Source organism: Anomaloglossus baeobatrachus, chromosome 3 (genome assembly GCF_048569485.1).
Source record: "Anomaloglossus baeobatrachus isolate aAnoBae1 chromosome 3, aAnoBae1.hap1, whole genome shotgun sequence".
Classification (NCBI taxonomy): domain Eukaryota; kingdom Metazoa; phylum Chordata; class Amphibia; order Anura; family Aromobatidae; genus Anomaloglossus; species Anomaloglossus baeobatrachus.
Genome location: NC_134355.1, coordinates 441,114,456 through 441,134,343, shown reverse-complemented (window position 1 = coordinate 441,134,343; position 19,888 = coordinate 441,114,456). Strand labels below are relative to the sequence as shown.

The following is a 19,888-nucleotide window of genomic DNA, read 5'->3' as shown; positions in this document are numbered from 1 at the left end:
TATTCACCAGAACTGCTCGTGGTGCTGGGTGCATATTGCACCTGACGGGTTCCCTTTAATTTGTTTACTGTAACTTATCTGTATTTTGTATGTGGCTCCTTGTACAGCACCATGGAATCAATGGGGCTGTATAAATAATAACGTATGTTGGTAGTAATAAGGACAAGTGTGTCGCTAGTAATCAGGATATGTATTCTGGTAGGGATAAGGACACGTGTGTTGTCAATAATAGGGACATGTAGCTTTGTATAGTATCATAGGAGTTGTGTGAGTTGTTGTGCAGTTCACCATCACATTTCCTCCTATGCTAAACCTGTCTATTCGGTTTTCAGGATGGCCGCTAGATGCTTCTGGGATGCGGATACTGATAACTATGCAGAAGAGGTCTTCATGAATGTAAGATTTATTTCTTAGAGGTTTCAATTCTCAGCAGAATTGCACACTTGCTGCCTGGCCTCCTTATCTCCCTTGATGAGCTCATTACCCAAGTCCCCTATTAGGGCAATTACTTTAAGGCTATGTTCACACAGATGCAGAATTTAGCAGACCGGTCACGTCCGAAAATTGCGGCAGTGACTGCCCCTGTGCCCACAGCGGACGAGTGCAGGGACTGCCTGCTATTCACATGCACTGGTCTGGTCCGATAATTGAACAGCACTAGAACATGCTGCAATGTTTTTCACATGGACCTGCAGTCAGTGTGAGATATCGCTCGTGTACACTAGCACTTAGGCCTATGTTGGCCCGAGTTTTGGCCATTTGAGGTATTTTTTTTTTTTTTTTATATATATATACACAACAATTAGACTGAAAATACGATTGTGTGAACTTCTCCTAATGATGATAGAGTAGAGATTTTAATTAACCCTTCACCCAGTCCGACCCCAGGACCCTGCTCTGGTGTCTGATTCATTTAGTGGTCTAGTGTTTACATTACACTTGGTATCTGATCTGGGGTCTGATATATTATTATTATTTATTATTATAGCGCCATCAATTCCATGGCGCTTTACATGTGTAAGGGGTATACATAATAGGGACAAGTACAATAATCATAAACCATACAAGGCACATATTGGAACATGAGGATAGAGGTCCCTGCCCGCGAGGGCTCACAGTCTACAAGGGATAGGTCAGGATACAATAGGTTAGGGTAGAGCTGATTGTGCGGCGCTGTATCAGACTGAGGGTTACGGCAGGTTGTAGGCTTGTCTGAAGAGGTGGGTCTTCAGGTTCCTTTTGAAGCTTGTGTCAAGGTAGGCAAGAGTCTGATGTGTTGAGGCAGAGCATTCCAGAGTATGGGGGAGGCACAGGAGAAATCTTGGATGCGATGGTGGGAAGAGGAGATGAGAGGGGAGTTAGAGAAGGAGATCTTGTGAGGATCGAAGGTTATGTGCAGGTAAGTACCGGGAGACTACAGTGTTGGCCAAAAGTATTGGCACCCCTGCAATTCTGTCAGATAATACTCAGTTTCTTCCTGAAAATGATTGCAATCACAAATTCTTTGGTATTATTATCTTCATTTAATTTGTCTTCAATGAAAAAAAAAAATTGTCAGAAAGCCAAATTGCATATAATTCCACACCAAACATAAAAAAGGGGGTGGACAAAAGTATTGGCACTGTTTGAAAAATCATGTGATGCTTCTCTAATTTGTGTAATTAACAGCACCTGTAACTTACCTGTGGCACCTAACAGGTGTTGGCAATAACTAAATCACACTTGCAGCCAGTTGACATGGATTAAAGTTGACTCAACCTCTGTCCTGTGTCCTTGTGTGTACCACATTGAGCATGGAGAAAAGAAAGACCAAAGAACTGTCTGAGGACTTGAGAATCCAAATTGTGAGGAAGCATGAGCAATCTCAAGGCTACAAGTCCATCCCCAAAGACCTGAAAGTTCCTGTGTCTACGGTGCGCAGTGTCATGAAGATGTTTAAAGCCCATGGCACTGTGGCTAACCTCCCTAGATGTAGAAGGAAAAGAAAAATTGACGAGAGATGTCAACGCAAGATTGTGCGGATGGTGGATAAAGAACCTCGACTAACATCCAAACAAGTTCAAGCTGCCCTGCAGTCCGAGGGTACAACAGTGTCAACCCGTACTATCTGTCGGCGTCTGAATGAAAAGGGACTGTGTGGTAGGATACCCAGGAAGACCCCACTTCTTACCCCGAGACATAAAAAAGCCAGGCTGGAGTTTGCCAAAACTTACCTGAGAAAGCCTAAAACATTTTGGAAGAATGTTCTCTGGTCAGATGAGACAAAAGTAGAGCTTTTTGGGAAAAGCCATCAACATAGAGTTTACAGGAAAAAAAAGAGGCATTCAAAGAAAAGAACATGGTCCCTACAGTCAAACATGGCGGAGGTTCCCTGATGTTTTGGGGTTGCTTTGCTGCCTCTGGCACTGGACTGCTTGACTGTGTGCATGGTATTATGAAGTCTGAAGACTATCAACAAATTTTGCAGCATGATGTCGGGCCCAGTGTGAGAAAGCTGGTTCTCCCTCAGAGGTCATGGGTCTTCCAGCAGGACAATGACCCAAAACACACTTCAAAAAGCACTAGAAAATGGTTTGATAGAAAGCACTGGAGACTACTAAAGTGGCCAGCAATGAGTCCAGATCTGAATCCCATAGAACACCTGTGGAGAGATCTCAAAATGGCAGTTTGGAGAAGGCACCCTTTAAATCTCAGGGACCTGGAGCAGTTTGCCAAAGAAGAATGGTCTAAAATTCCAGCAGAGCATTGTAAGAAACTCATTGATGGTTACCGGAAGCGGTTGTTCGCAGTTATTTTGGCTAAAGGTTGTGCAACCAAGTATTAAGCTAAGGGTGCCAATACTTTTGTCTGGCCCATTTTTGGAGTTTTGTGTGAAATGATCAATGATTTGATTTTTGTTTCATTTTCGTGTTTTTTTTTCATTGCAAGCAAAATAAATGAAGATAATACCAAAGAATTTGTGATTGCAATCATTTTCAAGAAGAAACTGAGTATTATCTGACAGAATTGCAGGGGTGCCAATACTTTTGACCAGCACTGTAGGTCAGAGATGTAGGGAGGAGACAGGTTGTGGATGGCTTTGTAGGTCATGGTTAGGGTTTTGAACTGGAGTCGTTGGGCAATGGGAAGCCAGTGAAGGGATTGGCAGAGAGGAGAGGTTGGGGAGTAGCGGGGGGACAGATGGATTAGCCAGGCAGCATAGTTTAGAATAGATTGTAGGGGTGTGAGACTGTTGGTTGCAATAATCCAGGCGGGAGATAATAAGGGCATGTACTAGGGTTTTTGCAGCTTCTTGGGAAAGGAATGTACGGATCCGGGAAATATATTTGAGTTTGAGGTGGCAGGAGGTGGAGAGGGCTTGGATGTGTGGCTTGAAAGAGAGATCAGAGTAGAAGTAGTTTCTGTGTCTGGTCTTGTGTTGGATTTTGGGGTTTGGTCTGGAGTTTGGACTAATTCAGGGTGTCTATTGATGGATTTAGTGGTATAATTGGAATTAGGAGGGTCTCATTTATAGTCTTGAGTTGATTCATTATTGCCTTGTAAATTGTCGATACTCTTTTATTGTCTATAATTTAGCTTGATAAAAAGTTTGAGAAATCTGTTCTGAAGTCTGACTTGGAAGTTTTAAGAAAATAGAGGTTTGGGCTGGTTTGGTTAATTAAAAAGGGTTGAATATCTCGCTGACAGGTCCTCATCTAAAGCCTCTCATGTCATTCATATCTTTCTAGTAGAATTTCATTTAAATAAAAAGCATAGCCAAATAAGGATTTTTTTAAATTGAAAATGACATGATAATTTAATTGTAAAAATAGGAAAAAAGGCAATATATTTATCAGCCAGGGTTCTAGAAACACATGCACAGCCAGGATAAAGCAGACCCCTGAATAAAGGAGGTAACACTGGTGCCAATCGCCCACTTTGGCTTTGCATGTATGTGACTTGCACCCTATTGTGCGCTTCATCTGAGTGTGATAATACTGTGCAATCACTCCCTCTATGAACTGGTAGGTTGAGAGTGGCAGTTTGTCAGTATTTTGCACCTGTGTTAATAATAATAATAATAATAATAATAATATTTATTACTATAGCGCCATTTATTCCATGCCGCTTTACAAGTGAAAGAGGATATATGTACAACAATCATTAACAGTACAAAACAGACTGGTACAGGAGGAGACCGGACCCTGCCCGCGAGGGCTCACAGTCTACAGGGAATGGGTGATGGTACAATAGGTGAGGACAGAGCTGGTTGCGCAGTGGTGTACTGGAATGAGGGCTATTGTAGGTTGTAGGCTTGGTGGAAGAGGTGGGTCTTGAGGTTCCTCTTGAAGCTTTCCACGGTAGATGAGAGTTTGATGTGCTGAGGTAGAGTGTTCCAGAGTATGGGGGAGGCACGGGAGAAATCTTGTCTGCGATTGTGGGAAGAGGAGATAAGAGAGGAGTAGAGAAGGAGATCTTGTGAGGATCTGAGGTTGCGTGCAGGTAGGTACCGGGAGACTAGGTCACAGATGTAAGGAGGAGACAGGTTGTGCATGGCTTTATCTCCTTTATTTGCCAATCTGCTGCATTCTGTCTGGGCATTTGTTTCTATGATCTTGGCTGGTAAATACCATTTGTATTTTTGCTATGTTTATAATAGAATATAATTTTGGCACTTTTAAGATATATCTATTTTTAAAGTTTTATTCTCAAGTGCATCAGGTCGGGCACTGTACTCACTAGATTTTCTGTCCTTTGCCTCCCACTACCGGCCATTGATTGACAGGTCACAGGTCACTCTTCTATCTCCCTTAGGCTATGTGCGCATGTAACAATTTTTTGAGGCTACAAAAACGCTGTGTTTCTGGCTGCAAAAAACGCACAAAAACACACCTGTGGCAAAAACGCAGCGTTTTTGGTTGCGTTTTACTGAGTTTCTGACTGCGTTTTTGACCACTGCGTTTTGCTGCGTTTTTCCAATGCATTGGATGGGTGTAAAAACGCAGCAAAACGCAGGAAATAATTGACATGTCCATTTTATTTTTTTTTTACTTTTCACTTCAAAAACGCAGCTTTAAAAAGAAGCTGTGTGCAGACAACAAAAATGAAAAGTCATAGACTTTGCTGGGGAAGAAAAGTCATGCAGTTTTAACACCAAAAACGCACCACAAAAACGCGGTAAAAAACGCAACGTGCGCACATACCCTTATGCAGTTTCCGTTATTTTGCAGGTTTGTTTTATCAGAAGGAACGGTGCCTGCACAGTGAGCTCCAGATGACATTGTGGGAGCCAGTACATTAATCTTGGAATGGAATCAGGAGCTCATTGCGCATGCTCTGCTCCTTCTGCTGAAGTGATCCTGCGCAATGATGGCGCCTGCACAGTGAGCTCCAGATGACATTGTGGGAGACAGTTTTTGTCCCCTCTGAATTCTGAAGTGAAATGTTGGCGTTATAGAAACTTTATAATTAGTTGTTTCTACGAGATAATCAGTAACTATTTTGTGTTTTTCAGGAATCCTTATTTTGTGTTGCGGCTGCGTTTGGATGCTTCTATTACTAAGAAGACGCTCTGTGTTAGTTACATGTAACATTCAGAAATACTCCCAAAAATGCAAGAAATGGAGGGAGGTTTTCTATTGTAAATATTTTTCTATATTTATTAGAATACATAATAAATCTTTTTTGTTCTTGTGGATTATACAATGCCATTCAGTGAGTAACACTTGCTCCTTTCATCTAATCAGTCAATAGAATTTGGATTACCCGTCCGATGGACCACGCATGCCTACTATGTATTTCATCACTGCTTGGCTGTTTTTCGCTGTACACCCTTAGCACAGTTTAATAATTCACTACATTCTCTAAAAGTTCATGCAATAGTAGAATTTATTTGTGGTATATACAAAAAATGTTTTTGATAGTGATAAGCGACTTGTCACTGGGGACGTTTCGACCCATCTGGGTCTTTTTCAAAAACTCGTTGGAAAAGAAAAATACATATTTGTAAAGAGAAAATATATACACGTAATATACAAAGTTATATACAATATATATACAAAAGTAATCAAAAGCATTAAAGGGCAATATAGGTAATGGTTTAGGGGTGACTGCCCTCCAGGTCCAGCTAAGCTGGATATAGGATAACAGAGATTATGGGCACAGAGCATTTACAAAGGTCCTAGTAATGAATGAATGAAAGGCCATGGATGCCTCCATGGCCCATTCATTCATTCATTCATTGTACTAGGGCGGTCACCCCTAAACCATTACCTATTTTGCATTTTAACCCCTTAGTGACCAAGCCAATTTTGACCTTAATGGCAAGGCCAAATTTTGGAATTCTGACCAGTGGTTACTTTAAGAGGTAATGCCTCTAGAGCTGCTTCAACAGACCCCGGTGATTCTGAGACTGTTTGTTTTTTTTTCTTGACACATTGTATCTTATGTTAGTGGTAAATTTAGGATGACATGTTTTGCATTTTTGTGAAACTATTGGAATTTTGGCCAAAATGTTGCAATTTTCAAACTTTCAATTTTTATGCCTCTAAACCAGTTATGTCACAAAATAATGAATAAATAACATTTCCTACTTGTCTACTTTATATTGGCATCATTTTTCACGCGTCATTTTATTTTGTTGGGATGTTAGAAGGGTTAAAAGTTTATCTATTTTTTTTTTTTTTTTTTTTTTTCCCAAGAAATTTACAAAACCTGTTTCTTTTGGGATCTATTCAGATTTAGGCCGGTTTCAGACGTTCGTGTTTCAGGTACGTGTGACATCCATTTTTAACACAGATACCACATGTACCCATGTTATTATTTTCTGTTACTCACACATCCATGTTTTCACACAGACAGTGTGACCTCTCATGACCCTGCACGCACACACGTAGGCATGTCTGGTTTTTTCGCCTGTAGCACGGGTATCACACGGATCGCACACTGATGTGATCAGTGTGACACATACCGGAGAAAACACGTGCCTTTTTAATAAAAAGATTTTCTATATTTACCTGTATCCAGCGATACTGTCTCCGGCTCTGCTGCCTCCCGCTCCTGACCACCGCTCATTATACTCACTGAATATTCAGTGCCCTGAGGAGCAGGAAGCGGCAACAGGGCGGGGGACTTCAGTGCCAAGGACCGCATCACTGGGTGAGTATACAGCAGTGTGTGTGTGTGTGTGTGTGTGTGTGTGTGTGTGTTCATTTAGTGTATACATGTATATGCGCTATGTGTGTATGTGTTCGGTGTGTGTGTGTGTGTGTGTGTGTGTGTGTGTGTGTAGTGAGAACTTGGAAGCCGGAGTATCGCGGGGACAGCATCGTGAACTCATCACAGTTCCCAATGAACTCTGAGGAACCCGTGAAGCTGTGTCGTGGGGGTGTCATCAGAGTTTATTGTGAACTCTGATGACCTCCTGGATGTCACTGTGCTTGCACAATACTCACCTGTCCTTGGCGGTGCTGTGCCCAGGGCTGTCTCCGCGATGCACCGGATTCCTGGTCCTGAGTGCGGTGAATAATCAATGAATATAATGAGCGGCGGTCAGGAGCAGGAGGCAGCAGAGCCGGAGACCTCAGGTAAATATGGAAAATCTTTTTTTATGTGCTGCAGATCTATGCAGAGCTCCTGAATATGTTGGAATACCTGGCAGCAGGACAAGTAGTCCTCTAAGGCTGGAAACACACTTATGCGTGTAAAATCGGTCCGAATTGCATGAAAAAAGTCGGCCGATTTTAGTTCGTTAGATCATTGTGCAATGCAACTGCACTGCGATCCTGAGATTTTTCTCATGATTGCAGTGCGTGAGCAATGCGTGTTTGATGCTTATGGGATCTGTTTTTTTTTCTCACCAGCTGTCATCTGCCAATCAGCTTTGCTACATGGCCGCTGACAGCAGACACAGACAAAGCCGCACGATCAGAATGAAGTCGGATGAACTTCACCCGACTTCATTGTCATTCCGCGGCTCTGTGTGGCATGGCCTGATTTTTGGTCACCGGTGAAGGTCTCACCGGTGACTGCAAATCCCGAGTAACCGCAGTGAGCCGCACTATCAGCGGTATAGTCGCTGAGGTTACCCGCGGCCACAGCAGAAGTCCTCCCTTTGAGATCTGTGGCCGAAGGTAACCTGAGTGACGTCATCACTGATAGCGCGACTCACTTCAGTCGCTGCGGGGAGCTCACAGAGAGCGGTCGTGGTCTGTGACCGCTCTCTGTCAGCTTCTGATGTTGCAGAGCTGACAGCGTCGAGGGACCTCTGTGGATTACGTCGGCGGACATGGAGGGGTATTTGGGGACTTGAATAAAGTGGTGAAAGAGGGTTGGTTTTTTTTGTTATTTATTTCAAATACAGGATTTTTTTGGTGTATGTCTTCATTTTCTTAATCTTACAGGTTAATCATGGAAGGTATCTCGGGGAGACGCCTGCCATGATTAATCTAGGACTTAGTGGCAGCTGTGGGCTGCCATTAACTCCTTATTACCTCGATTGCCACCGCACCAGGGCAATTCGGGATGGCCGGGTACAGTCCCGGGATAGTCGCATCTAATGGATGCAGCTATTCCGGGCGGCTGCTGGCTGATATTGTTAGGGTGGGGGGCTCCCCATCCTGAGAATACTAGCCTTCAGCTGTGTGGCTTTACCCTGGCCGGTATTAAAATTGGGGGGAACCGCACGCCGTTTTTTTTTTTGTTAATTATTTATTTTACTGCATGATATAGACCCGCCCACCGGCAGCTGTGATTGGTTGCAGGGAGACAGCTGTCACTCATCGTGGGGGCGTGTCTGACTGCAACCAATCATAGGCGCTGGTGGGCGGGTAAAGCAGGGAATACGAGATTGAATAATGAGCGGCCGGCTTTTTCAAAAGAGAAGCCGCCAGAGCAGTATGAACGCCGTGCAGCGCCGGTGATCGGGAATCTGTGAGTATGAGAGGGGGGGGGGAGAGGAATAGACTGACATGGACAGAGAGAGAATAGAGACCGAGAGGGAGAGACCGACTGACAGAGATATAGATTGACCGACATTGTGAGACCTCAATCATTTACAGTGTTTTGTGAAACAAGCGATAAATGTAATTAGAAAAACGAATGTCACTAGGATGGTGTGAGTGCCGGTCCATGTGACATCCGTTTATTTACCCGCTCCCATAGAGTTGCATTGCAGAGACTCGCGCGAGAAACTCTCCAAAACGCAGCATGCTGCGATTTTTTTTTTCACAGTCCGATTTGGACTGAGAAAAAAATAGCAGATGGGAGCTGCCTCATGGATTAACATGTGTCCGAGTGCAATGCGAGAATTTCTCGCATTGCACTACTGAGAGAAAATCGCAAGTGAGAAGCCGGCCTAATGATAATCTACTGCTGATTAAACTGTGATTTTATCAAAACTACACTAAGCAGCCGAGTAAGTGACACATCGCTGGAATCAGGATCTCTGCTCCTACATTACGCTGCTATCAGATTAGGTGGCAAAAGCCTAGTGACTGTTTCCTAAAGGGAATCTATCTGATTTCTGAGCCAGAAAGTCAATTCTGGGGTCCCATGATGCAAGAGAGGCCTGGAACAGTGCTTGAAATGGCAGAAGAAAGTGATAGGTAAGAATTATAATGTACACACAATACCAATGGTAAATGGAGGTGTAGTTAGGAAAAAAAATAAAATTAAATGCTAGGGGATGCTTTAACCCCTTAACCTCTGATACGCATATAAACGGCGGTCGTTACGGGGCCATATACACTCATTGCGGTCTTAAAATGGCGATGTGGAATAAGGGACTGGTGCCTCCCTGCTGTTGAAAATCCCGTGGGTGATAGTTGTATATGTAAATAAAAAAAAAGTTAGAAATGAAAATGACAAACCATTCCGCAAAAAAGAAATCCCTAATATGTGGAATTACTGTAGCGGAGAGAACCCTATTAATTTACAAGGTGTGGGTCCCAGAAGGACAAGCTGGGCACAATGTATGGGGGAACTGCAATATGTATGGGCACTAAGCTGGCATGTTTGCAATTAACCATGAAAAATAAAATGACGGCGTGGATGTAACAAAATAGTCACTGCAGACGTAGATTAATTCATGGATAGGGGCAATTTCTACAGTGGGGTCACTTTGGGGTTATTCTGCTGTTCCGGCACCTTAGGGGCTCCAGAAATGTCACCCGCAAACTATTCCAGCAAACTGTGTTTTGTAACAGCTAAACAGCGCTCCTTCCTGCTCAGCCCTGCCGTGTGGCCAAACGGCGCTCAGCCCTGCCGTGTGGCCAAGCAGTGCTCCTTCCTGCTCAGCCCTGCCGTGTGGCCAAACAGCGCTCCTTCCTGCTCAGCCCTGCCGTGTGGCCAAACAGCGCTCCTTCCTGCTCAGCCCTGCCGTGTGGCCAAACGGCACTCAGCCCTGCCGTGTGGCCAAGCAGCGCTCCTTGCCCTGCCGTGTGGCCAAGCAGTGCTCCTTCCTGCTCAGCCCTGCCGTGTGGCCAAACAGCGCTCCTTCCTGCTCAGCCCTGCCGTGTGGCCAAACAGCGCTCCTTCCTGCTCAGCCCTGCCGTGTGGCCAAACGGCACTCAGCCCTGCCGTGTGGCCAAGCAGCGCTCCTTGCCCTGCCGTGTGGCCAAGCAGCGCTCCTTCCTGCTCAGCCCTGCCGTGTGGCCAAGCAGCGCTCCTTCCTGCTCAGCCCTGCCGTGTGGCCAAGCAGCGCTCCTTCCTGCTCAGCCCTGCCGTGTGGCCAAGCAGCGCTCCTTCCTGCTCAGCCCTGCCGTGTGGCCAAGCAGCGCTCCTTCCTGCTCAGCCCTGCCGTGTAGCCAAACAGTCATTTCTGATGACGTGTAGGGCATCAACACGTGTGGGAGAAATTGGGCAATAAATTGTGGGGTTCATTTTCCCCTTTTAACTCTTGTGTAACTGACAAATTTACAGCTATTAAAAAAGTAACATTTTTACCACTAAAATGTTACATTTCCACATCCCAATGTTATAATATTCTGTGACGCACCTGTGGGTTCAAAATACTCACTGCACCCCTAGATGAATTCACTACGCAGTGACGTTTACAATATGGGGTCACTTTTGAGGGTTTCTGTTGATTTGGCACCTCGGGGGCTCGGCTAATGGAGCGTCCACAATCTACTGGGCCTTGTGAAAGTATTCACCCCCATTGGCTATGTGCGCACGTTGCGTAAATACATGCAGTTACGCTGCGCTTTGTAGCGCAGCGTAACTGCATGCGTCCTGCGTCCCCTGCACAGTCTATGGAGATTGTGCAGGGGCCGTGCGCACGTGGCGTTTTAGAGCGCAGCGCTTCGGCTACTGCCGAAGCGCTGCGTTCTAATAAGTGACATGTCACTTCTTCCGTGCGCTTTGCCGGCAGCTCCCGCTCTGTCTATGGCAGGAGCTGCAGGCAGAGCGCATGGAATCGGCTTTTTTTTTTTTTTTTCACTACGGACATTTCTGCAGCGATTTAAAGCGCACATGTGCTCTTCAGATCGCTGCAGAAATTTCTGCAGTGAATGTACGCAACGTGCGCACATAGCCTTAAAATATTTTTGTAATCAGATTTATGTGTGATACATCAGCACTAAATAGTCCAAGTTTGGGGAGTGATGTAGGAAAGTATAGGCAAAAATGAAATGTATGGGATTCTGCTGTTTTGGCATATCATGGGCTCCGCACATGTAACATGGTGCCTGCAATCTATTCCAGACAAATTTACACTGGAAAAATCAAATAGCGCGCATTCTCTCCAGAGCCCTCCCATTTGCCCAAACAGAGGTTTATGACCACATTGTGGGGGTATCGGCGCGCTCAGAAGAAAGTAGGTAACAAATTGTGGGGTTCATTTTATTGTGCTATCCCTGGTAAAAGTGAAAAAAAAAAGGGGCTAAAAGAAACATTTTAGAGGTCAGTTTATTCATTATTTTTTTTTTTCTTTTTTTAAATTTCATTTTTCATTAATTTCTGTGTAGCACCTGAGGGCTTTAGGCCCTGTGCGCACACTGCGTTTTTACCCGCAGTTTTGCTGCAGAAATTTCTTGAGAAATGTTTGTAATCTTTCTGCAGACCTTCCCCAGCAAAACCTATGGGAAAAAAAAAAATAGCTGTGCGCACACTGCGTTTTTTTTTTTCTCAAGAAAATTCTTTCTGCAGAATTTCTTGAGAAAATTTCTTGAGAAAATGTGCATGTCACTTCTTTTCCGCAGGTACCTGCGGTATTTCACTCCATTCATTGTAATGTAATCGCGAAATACCGCGGGTATACCGCAGGTAGCAAATGATGTGCGGTATACCCTCGGTAGAGCCGCGGTTTACCTGCGGTAATGTTCATCACTGGCTGCGTTTTGCAGGAAGTGATGTCATTATGACAGGAAGAGGAATCGGAGCAGAGTAAACACACACATCACACTCCCTGGACGCCGCACAGAAGCACTTCCGTGTGACCTCCTTCTGGTGCCCGTGCAGTCTGTGTCCCGCTCCAGCCCCTCGGCTGCCTGCACAGCAGTGCCAGTGTCTGGCCGCACAGCTTCTCACACTGCAGTGCTGGCAGCCGCGGGGATGCCGAGCGCTGCTGTCAGAAGGTTAGATGAGATCATTACCTGCTGTGACTATCTCCTGCTCTCCTGACGTCAGCGCTGTCACTGCCTTCCATTGCCCGCTGCGTTCTCACATCACGTCTCGCGGGCGGCCCGAGGCTGTCACTAGCGGTGGAGTCACGGACTCCCGCGATTCTTTGCTGAGAACGCGGCGGGTATAGAATTAATTGACAGCCCTGACGTCAGGAGATAGTCACTGCAGGTTATGATCTTATCTAATCTCCTGACAGCAGCGCTCGTCATCCCCTGCAGTGACCTGGGCTGACCTATTGATGTTAGCTCAGGTCACTGCACTAGTCTCCCAGCCACTGGGGAACATTTTGTTAGTCACTGTCCCAGTCAATGAAGATGGTATAGATCGTCGTGGGATCCCCTTATTGGATTACGCCGGACCTGGAATTGATTCCCTCTTTCACCAATTTATTGAAAAGAACAATGTTTTGGGCAGTGTTTTTTCAAATAAAACTTTGTTGTCTATTTTTTTTTAAATTTTTTTTTATTACTGACTGGGTTGGTGATGTCAAGCGTCTACCAGATACCCGACATCACTAACCCCAGGGCCTGATGCCAGGTGACATTACACATCTGGCATCAACCCCATATATTACCCCGTTTGCCACCGCACCAGGGCAATGGGATGAGTTGGGGCAAAGCGCCAGGATTGGCACATCTAATGGATGCGCCACTTCTGGGGCGGCTGTGGCCTGCTATTTTTATGCTGGGGAGTGTCCAATAACAGTGGACCTCCCTAGTCTGAGAATACTAGACCACAGCTGTCTGCTTTACCTTGGCTGGTGATCCAATTTGGGGGGGACCCCCACATTTTTTGTTTTAAATTTTTTATTTAATTTAAAATAATAGCGTGGGGTGCCCTCTGTTTTCAATTACCAGCCAAGGTAAAGCTGCCAGCTGTTGTCTGCAGGCGTCTGCTTTACCCTAGTTGGCTACAAAAGATAGGGGGGGGCCCTCACGTCGGGTTTTTTAAATTATTTATTATTTGGCTAAATACAAGGCTAAGCACCCTTTAGTGCCACATGAAAGTCACTAAAGGGCGCTAGCTTAGAATATGCAGGGAGAAGGGAAATTATATAGGTCTTTCTCATCTATTATCTGTCTATCCATTTTTCCCTCTATCCATTATCTGTCTGGCTATCTATTATCTATATTATTTATTGCAATTACAGCATAAAAAACGCAGCGACCAACCTGCGGAAAAAACACGGCAAAAACGCATGCGTTTTTTCTGCAGTTTTTGTGCGTTTTTTTACCGCAGGTGCGGTAATCTTCAACTCCCAGAAGTTTCTCGAAATTTTCTTGAGAAAAATCACTTTTCTAGTGCGCACATAGCCTAAAACATTTCCTGACAGCAGCTTGAATATTTAAGGGGTGCGGTTTTAAAAATGTTATCACTTTTGGAATTTCTAATATATAAGCCCCTCAAAGGAATTTAAGGCCGGTACCAGTCACACGCATGGTTATGGTCATACGTGTGATAGGTACCGGAGAAAACACGGGTCTGTGAAATAACATTGATTTTATCAAAATGACATCAGTAAGTGACACATCGCTGGAATCAGAGTCTCTGTCTCTATATTATGCTGCTCTCAGATGGGGAGCAAAAACCTGGTGACAAATTCCCTTTAAAGTGTTGTGAGACTCATGTGGGATTAGTGGATGAGGGCAGGTATATCTCACCCCGGTATCGGTCCTATGTGACTTAGCCTGGTCAGGATCACCTGGCTACTAATGGATTAATGGGAGGTGAAGGACGGAGGTAAAAGGAATCTGGGAAGTTGGGGGAGGGTCTCCATCTGGGAACACAGTAAGCCTGTCTGTGTGGGAGACACTTGTGAGTGGGAGCAGTGCCTGATGTTTGTATGGTTTAGCTGGAAGGGAGAAGCCCTCCAGTTGGTAGTTAGGATAACACCGTGTATAGTTAGTGCCGGACAGGCAAGGATTTATTTTGTTGGTGTTTTTTTTTTCTTTTTGTTTATGCTTCACTGCAATAAACCTGACCAAGCGTCAGTTACACCTTGAATTCGGCTGTCTGCCTGAGGTGAATACGTGCCCTTTGAACCCAGCAAAGGCGATCCCGGAGCGTGTTATCACATTGTGGTGGAGAACGCGGGCAGCACGTTACAGCGCATCATAATGGATGACGTGGTGAAAGCGCTGGTACAATCCGCAGCTGTGCAGCAGGAGGCTAATCGCTTGATGTCGGCACAGTTGAAGGAACTGGTGGAATCGACGGTTAAAGACCGCCAACTTTTGCAGCAGGTGGCGCAGCGTCTGGCGACCGTACCGGAGAGTAATGCGGAGGCTGACCAGAGGGTGATTCATGTGAGTCGGTGCTGGCAGAAATTAACCACAGAGGACGATGTGGAAGCTTACCTGACCACGTTTGAACGGACGGCGGAGCGGGAAAAGTGGCCAAAGGAGCGATGGGCCGACTTGCTTGCACCGTTTCTGGCAGGTGAGGCCCAAAAAGCCTACGTTGATCTTGAGCCTGAAGCAGCGCATGACTTTGATAAACTAAAAGCCGAGATCCTTGCCCGGCTGGGAGTGACGACGGCCGTGCGAGCACAGAGAGTTCATCAATGGACTTATCAGCCCGATAAACCACCGCGGTCACAGATGTTTGACCTCATTCACTTGACCAAGAAATGGCTACAGCCCGAGGTTTTGACGGCGCCAGAGATGGTACAAAGAATCGTTCTTGATAAATACCTAAGAGCTCTACCGCCATCTCTGAAGAGGTGGGTAAGCCATGGAAACCCCACGACAGCGGATCAGCTAGTGGATCTAGTGGAGCGTTATTCCTTGGCAGAAGGACTTATGGACGATGCTACACATCCTCGCTCTTCCCCTTCTCGACGAGGATCTGGTAAGACTGTTCCAGGGTCATGGGGAGGAGGAAAATATCCTAAGGCAGTGGAGGAGGAAAACAGGACTGCTGGCCCTGTGAGGGCTAAGGTGCCAAACTATGGTCTTAGCAAGGGGCACGTGAGGTGTTTCCGCTGCCAGGAGGCGGGCCACATTGCTGCAAACTGTCCAGTAACTGCAGAACCGATGCAGTGTGATGTCATGGACTTTGAAAAACGCAGGGCTATGGTTGCACGGGTAGTGTGTGTTGCTGCATGTCAAGGCGATATGAAAAAACACCTGTGTGAAGTGTCCATTGATGGCAATACTGTTGTTGCACTATTAGACTCGGGAAGTGTGGTGACTCTGGTAAAGGCCAGTCTGGTAGCAGTCCCGATGGGACAGTCAGATAAATTTTCTGTGACATGTGTGCATGGAGACACCTGCTTGTACCTCACAACGGTCTCCTGCATTACTACGCCCTATGGGTCTGTGCATCATAAGGTGGGACTAGTACCAGCACTATTGCATGATATCATTTTAGGCAGGGATTTTCCCCACTTCTGGCAGTTGTGGGAGAACCAATTAGTACCCCAGGGTAGCCGCACGGATGATCCTTCTCCCACACCTTGTGTGGGCCCGGAGCCACTAGAGGATGCCCCACAAGAGGGTTCAGAGGAGGAATCCGCTGAAAACAACCCCCAGTTCCCCTTTTCAGTTCTGGCGGGTGATTCCGATGAACCCGGGGCAGAGGCGGACACGGGTGGCTGTCCCCCTTCCTCTTGGCTGAATTTGGAAGTCCAGAAAGATGACTTCCAAAGTGAGCAAATGAGAGATCCTACCCTTTCTCAGGCTATAAAAAATGTTAAAATGATAAACGGGGTGCAGGTGGATGCAGGTACTAGGCTGTCTTACCCCTACATGGCACTGGAGAATGACTTTCTCTATCAGATAGAGAAGAAGGGGGATGACACAGTACAACGATTGGTTGTGCCGAGAGCCTACAGGCGGAGAGTGCTGGACCTGGCACACGGACACATGATGGGGGGACACCTGGGGGTCCAGAAAACTACCGAAAGGATATTACACTGTTTTGTTTGGCCCGGCATGCATCACGATATTCGCACCTATTGCGAGTCTTGTCCCGACTGCCAAATCTCTGCGCCTAGGCCCCGTTTCTGTAGCCCCTTAGTACCTCTGCCTATCATCGAGATCCCATTTGAGAGAATTGGGATGGATTTAGTTGGACCCCTCCCCAAGTCTGCACGAGGTCACCAGCACATCCTTGTCATCTTGGATTATGCCACTCGTTACCCCGAGGCCATCCCTTTGCGTAACACGGCCACCAAGACCATTGCCAAGGAGCTGGTCCATGTGTTTAGTCGGGTTGGTGTCCCAAAACAAATACTCACAGACCAAGGAACCCCCTTTATGTCTAAAGTAATGAAAGAACTCTGCAGGCTGTTACAAATAGCACAGTTACGCACCTCCGTGTATCACCCTCAAACGGACGGACTGGTCGAACGGTTTAACAAAACTTTGAAACAGATGCTCCGTAAGGCGATAGACAAGGACTGGAAGAACTGGGACTACTTACTCCCGTATTTGCTTTTTGCCATCCGGGAGGTGCCCCAGTCTTCCACCGGGTTCTCTCCTTTCGAGCTTCTGTACGCCCGACGTCCCCGTGGACTGTTAGATGTCGCTAAAGAAACCTGGGAGGGACAGGTCACCCCGTTCAAAAGCGTAATAGACCATGTAACCCAAATGCAGGACCGTATTGCGGCGGTGATGCCCATCGTTAAAGAGCATATGATACAGGCTCAAGGAGCACAGAAAAGGATTTATGATAGGGGGGCCAAGATCCGTACTTTTGCACCCGGAGATAGGGTGTTGATCCTGGTCCCCACGGCAGAAAGCAAATTTCTGGCAAAGTGGCAAGGCCCCTTTGAAATTAAGGAACGGGTGGGTGAGGTAAACTACAAAGTGTACCAGGCTGGTAAAAGGAAGCCTGAACAGATTTATCACGTGAATCTGATAAAACCCTGGAAGGACCGTCCAGCTCTGTCAGCAGGTCTGGCCCTTCCGGTCTGCAAGCAGACCATACCGGATGTCGGGACGGCGGAGACTCTGTCGGAGCGGCAAAAGACCGACGTCAAGCAGTTTGTAATCAACAATCACGAGTTTTTCTCGGAAAAGCCCGGGCAGACCACTCTCATTAAACATGACATCATAACAGAGCCTGGGGTAACAGTTCAAGTAAAGCCCTACCGAATACCGGAGGCTCGGCGGGAAGCTGTCTCCCGAGAAGTGAAGACCATGTTAGAGTTAGGTGTAATCGAGGAATCGCATAGCGCCTGGTCGAGTCCGATTGTGTTAATACCGAAACCAGACGGCTCCATTAGATTCTGCAATGACTTCAGGAGATTAAATGCGGTCTCCAAATTTGATGCATACCCTATGCCACGGGTCGATGAATTAATAGATCGGCTTGGAAAAGCCCGGTATATCACGACCCTAGACTTAACGAAGGGCTATTGGCAGATCCCGCTAACAGAGGCCGCTAAAGAGAAAACCGCGTTTTCTACACCGGAAGGTTTATACCAGTATGTGTATATGCCGTTTGGACTACACGGGGCACCGGCAACCTTTCAAAGGTTGATGGACCGAGTCCTGAGGCCCCATAGGCAGTACGCTTCTGCGTATTTGGATGACATAGTCATTTACAGCCTGGACTGGGAGACGCACCTCCAGAAACTAGAGGCTGTGATTGAGGACCTGCGGGAGGCGGGTCTAACAGCAAACCCCAAGAAATGTCATATCGGGCTGGAAGAAGCCCGGTATTTGGGATACGTAATTGGGAGGGGAATTGTTAAACCCCAGATTGACAAGATACAAGCCATTCAGAAATGGCCGCAACCAGTCAACAAGAAGCAGGTGAGAGCATTTTTGGGAATAGCCGGCTACTACCGACGGTTCATTCCCAATTTTGCGGCTACCGCTGTTCCCCTGACAGACCTTACCAAAGGGAAAGACTCTGTCATGATCAAATGGACCACGGCAGCTGAAGAAGCCTTCCATAACTTAAAACTAGCTCTTTGCTCTCAACCTGTGCTAATGACTCCTGACTTCCGCAGCGAGTTCGTGGTCCAAACGGACGCTTCTGATGCCGGTATAGGGGCTGTATTGTCACAACTGAAGGACGGAGAGGAACATCCGGTCCTTTATCTTAGTCGGAAACTTAATAAGCATGAACGCAACTATGCCATAGTGGAAAAAGAATGCGTAGCCATTAAGTGGGCTCTAGAGTCCCTTAAATATTACTTGATTGGAAGGAAGTTCCGGCTGATCACTGACCATGCCCCTCTCAAGTGGATGCACTTGAATAGGGAACGGAATGGCCGAGTGACCCGGTGGTTCCTTGCACTTCAGGCCTACCGTTTTACAGTGGAGCACCGCCCGGGGGTGCGGATGGGGAATGCTGATGCCCTGTCTCGTGTGCACTGTTTTGTGGCTGCTGTTGCTCAGCTGCAGTGGTCTGAGCAGAGGGGAGGGATATGTGAGACTCATGTGGGATTAGTGGATGAGGGCAGGTATATCTCACCCCGGTATCGGTCCTATGTGACTTAGCCTGGTCAGGATCACCTGGCTACTAATGGATTAATGGGAGGTGAAGGACGGAGGTAAAAGGAATCTGGGAAGTTGGGGGAGGGTCTCCATCTGGGAACACAGTAAGCCTGTCTGTGTGGGAGACACTTGTGAGTGGGAGCAGTGCCTGATGTTTGTATGGTTTAGCTGGAAGGGAGAAGCCCTCCAGTTGGTAGTTAGGATAACACCGTGTATAGTTAGTGCCGGACAGGCAAGGATTTATTTTGTTGGTGTTTTTTTTTCTTTTTGTTTATGCTTCACTGCAATAAACCTGACCAAGCGTCAGTTACACCTTGAATTCGGCTGTCTGCCTGAGGTGAATACGTGCCCTTTGAACCCAGCAAAGGCGATCCCGGAGCGTGTTATCACAGTGTCCATTTCCTTATCTATTTAATGCAGTTCTCCTCACATGCTCCTCCACCAGCACTTCTGTCCATACAATGGCTGCTGGTGGAGGAGCATGTGATCAGCCCTGTCTATCAGCCTTCTCCAAAAGAAAAGCAGTTTTCCATATGATATGTTTTACAACTGGAGGAGGCTTATTGAGAGGTCTGGTCACGTGCTCCTCCACCAGCAGCCATTGTATGGACAGGTCTGGTCACATGCTCCTCCACCAGCAGCCATTGTATGGACAGGTCTGGTCACATGCTCCTCCACCAGCAGCCATTGTATGGACAGGTCTGGTCACGTGCTCCTCCACCAGCAGCCATTGTATGGACAGGTCTGGTCACGTGCTCCTCCACCAGCAGCCATTGTATGGACAGGTCTGGTCACGTGCTCCTCCACCAGCAGCCATTGTATGGACAGGTCTG

General features: G+C 46.5%; 1 protein-coding gene across 2 annotated transcripts in view; it reads left to right on the top strand.

Moving 5' to 3' along the window:
• The window catches only part of DYNLT2B (dynein light chain Tctex-type 2B), a 62,217-nt gene extending 55,633 nt beyond the window's left edge, over nucleotides 1-6,584 (top strand). For both annotated transcript variants that reach the window (XM_075338502.1, XM_075338503.1), the window contains exons 4-5: nucleotides 333-396; nucleotides 5,495-6,584. In XM_075338502.1, coding sequence (XP_075194617.1) covers nucleotides 333-396; nucleotides 5,495-5,542 — 112 coding nt within the window. In that variant the 3' untranslated portion in view covers nucleotides 5,543-6,584. The remainder of the gene's footprint in view (nucleotides 1-332; nucleotides 397-5,494) is intronic.
• The last annotated feature ends 13,304 nt before the right edge of the window (nucleotides 6,585-19,888 follow it).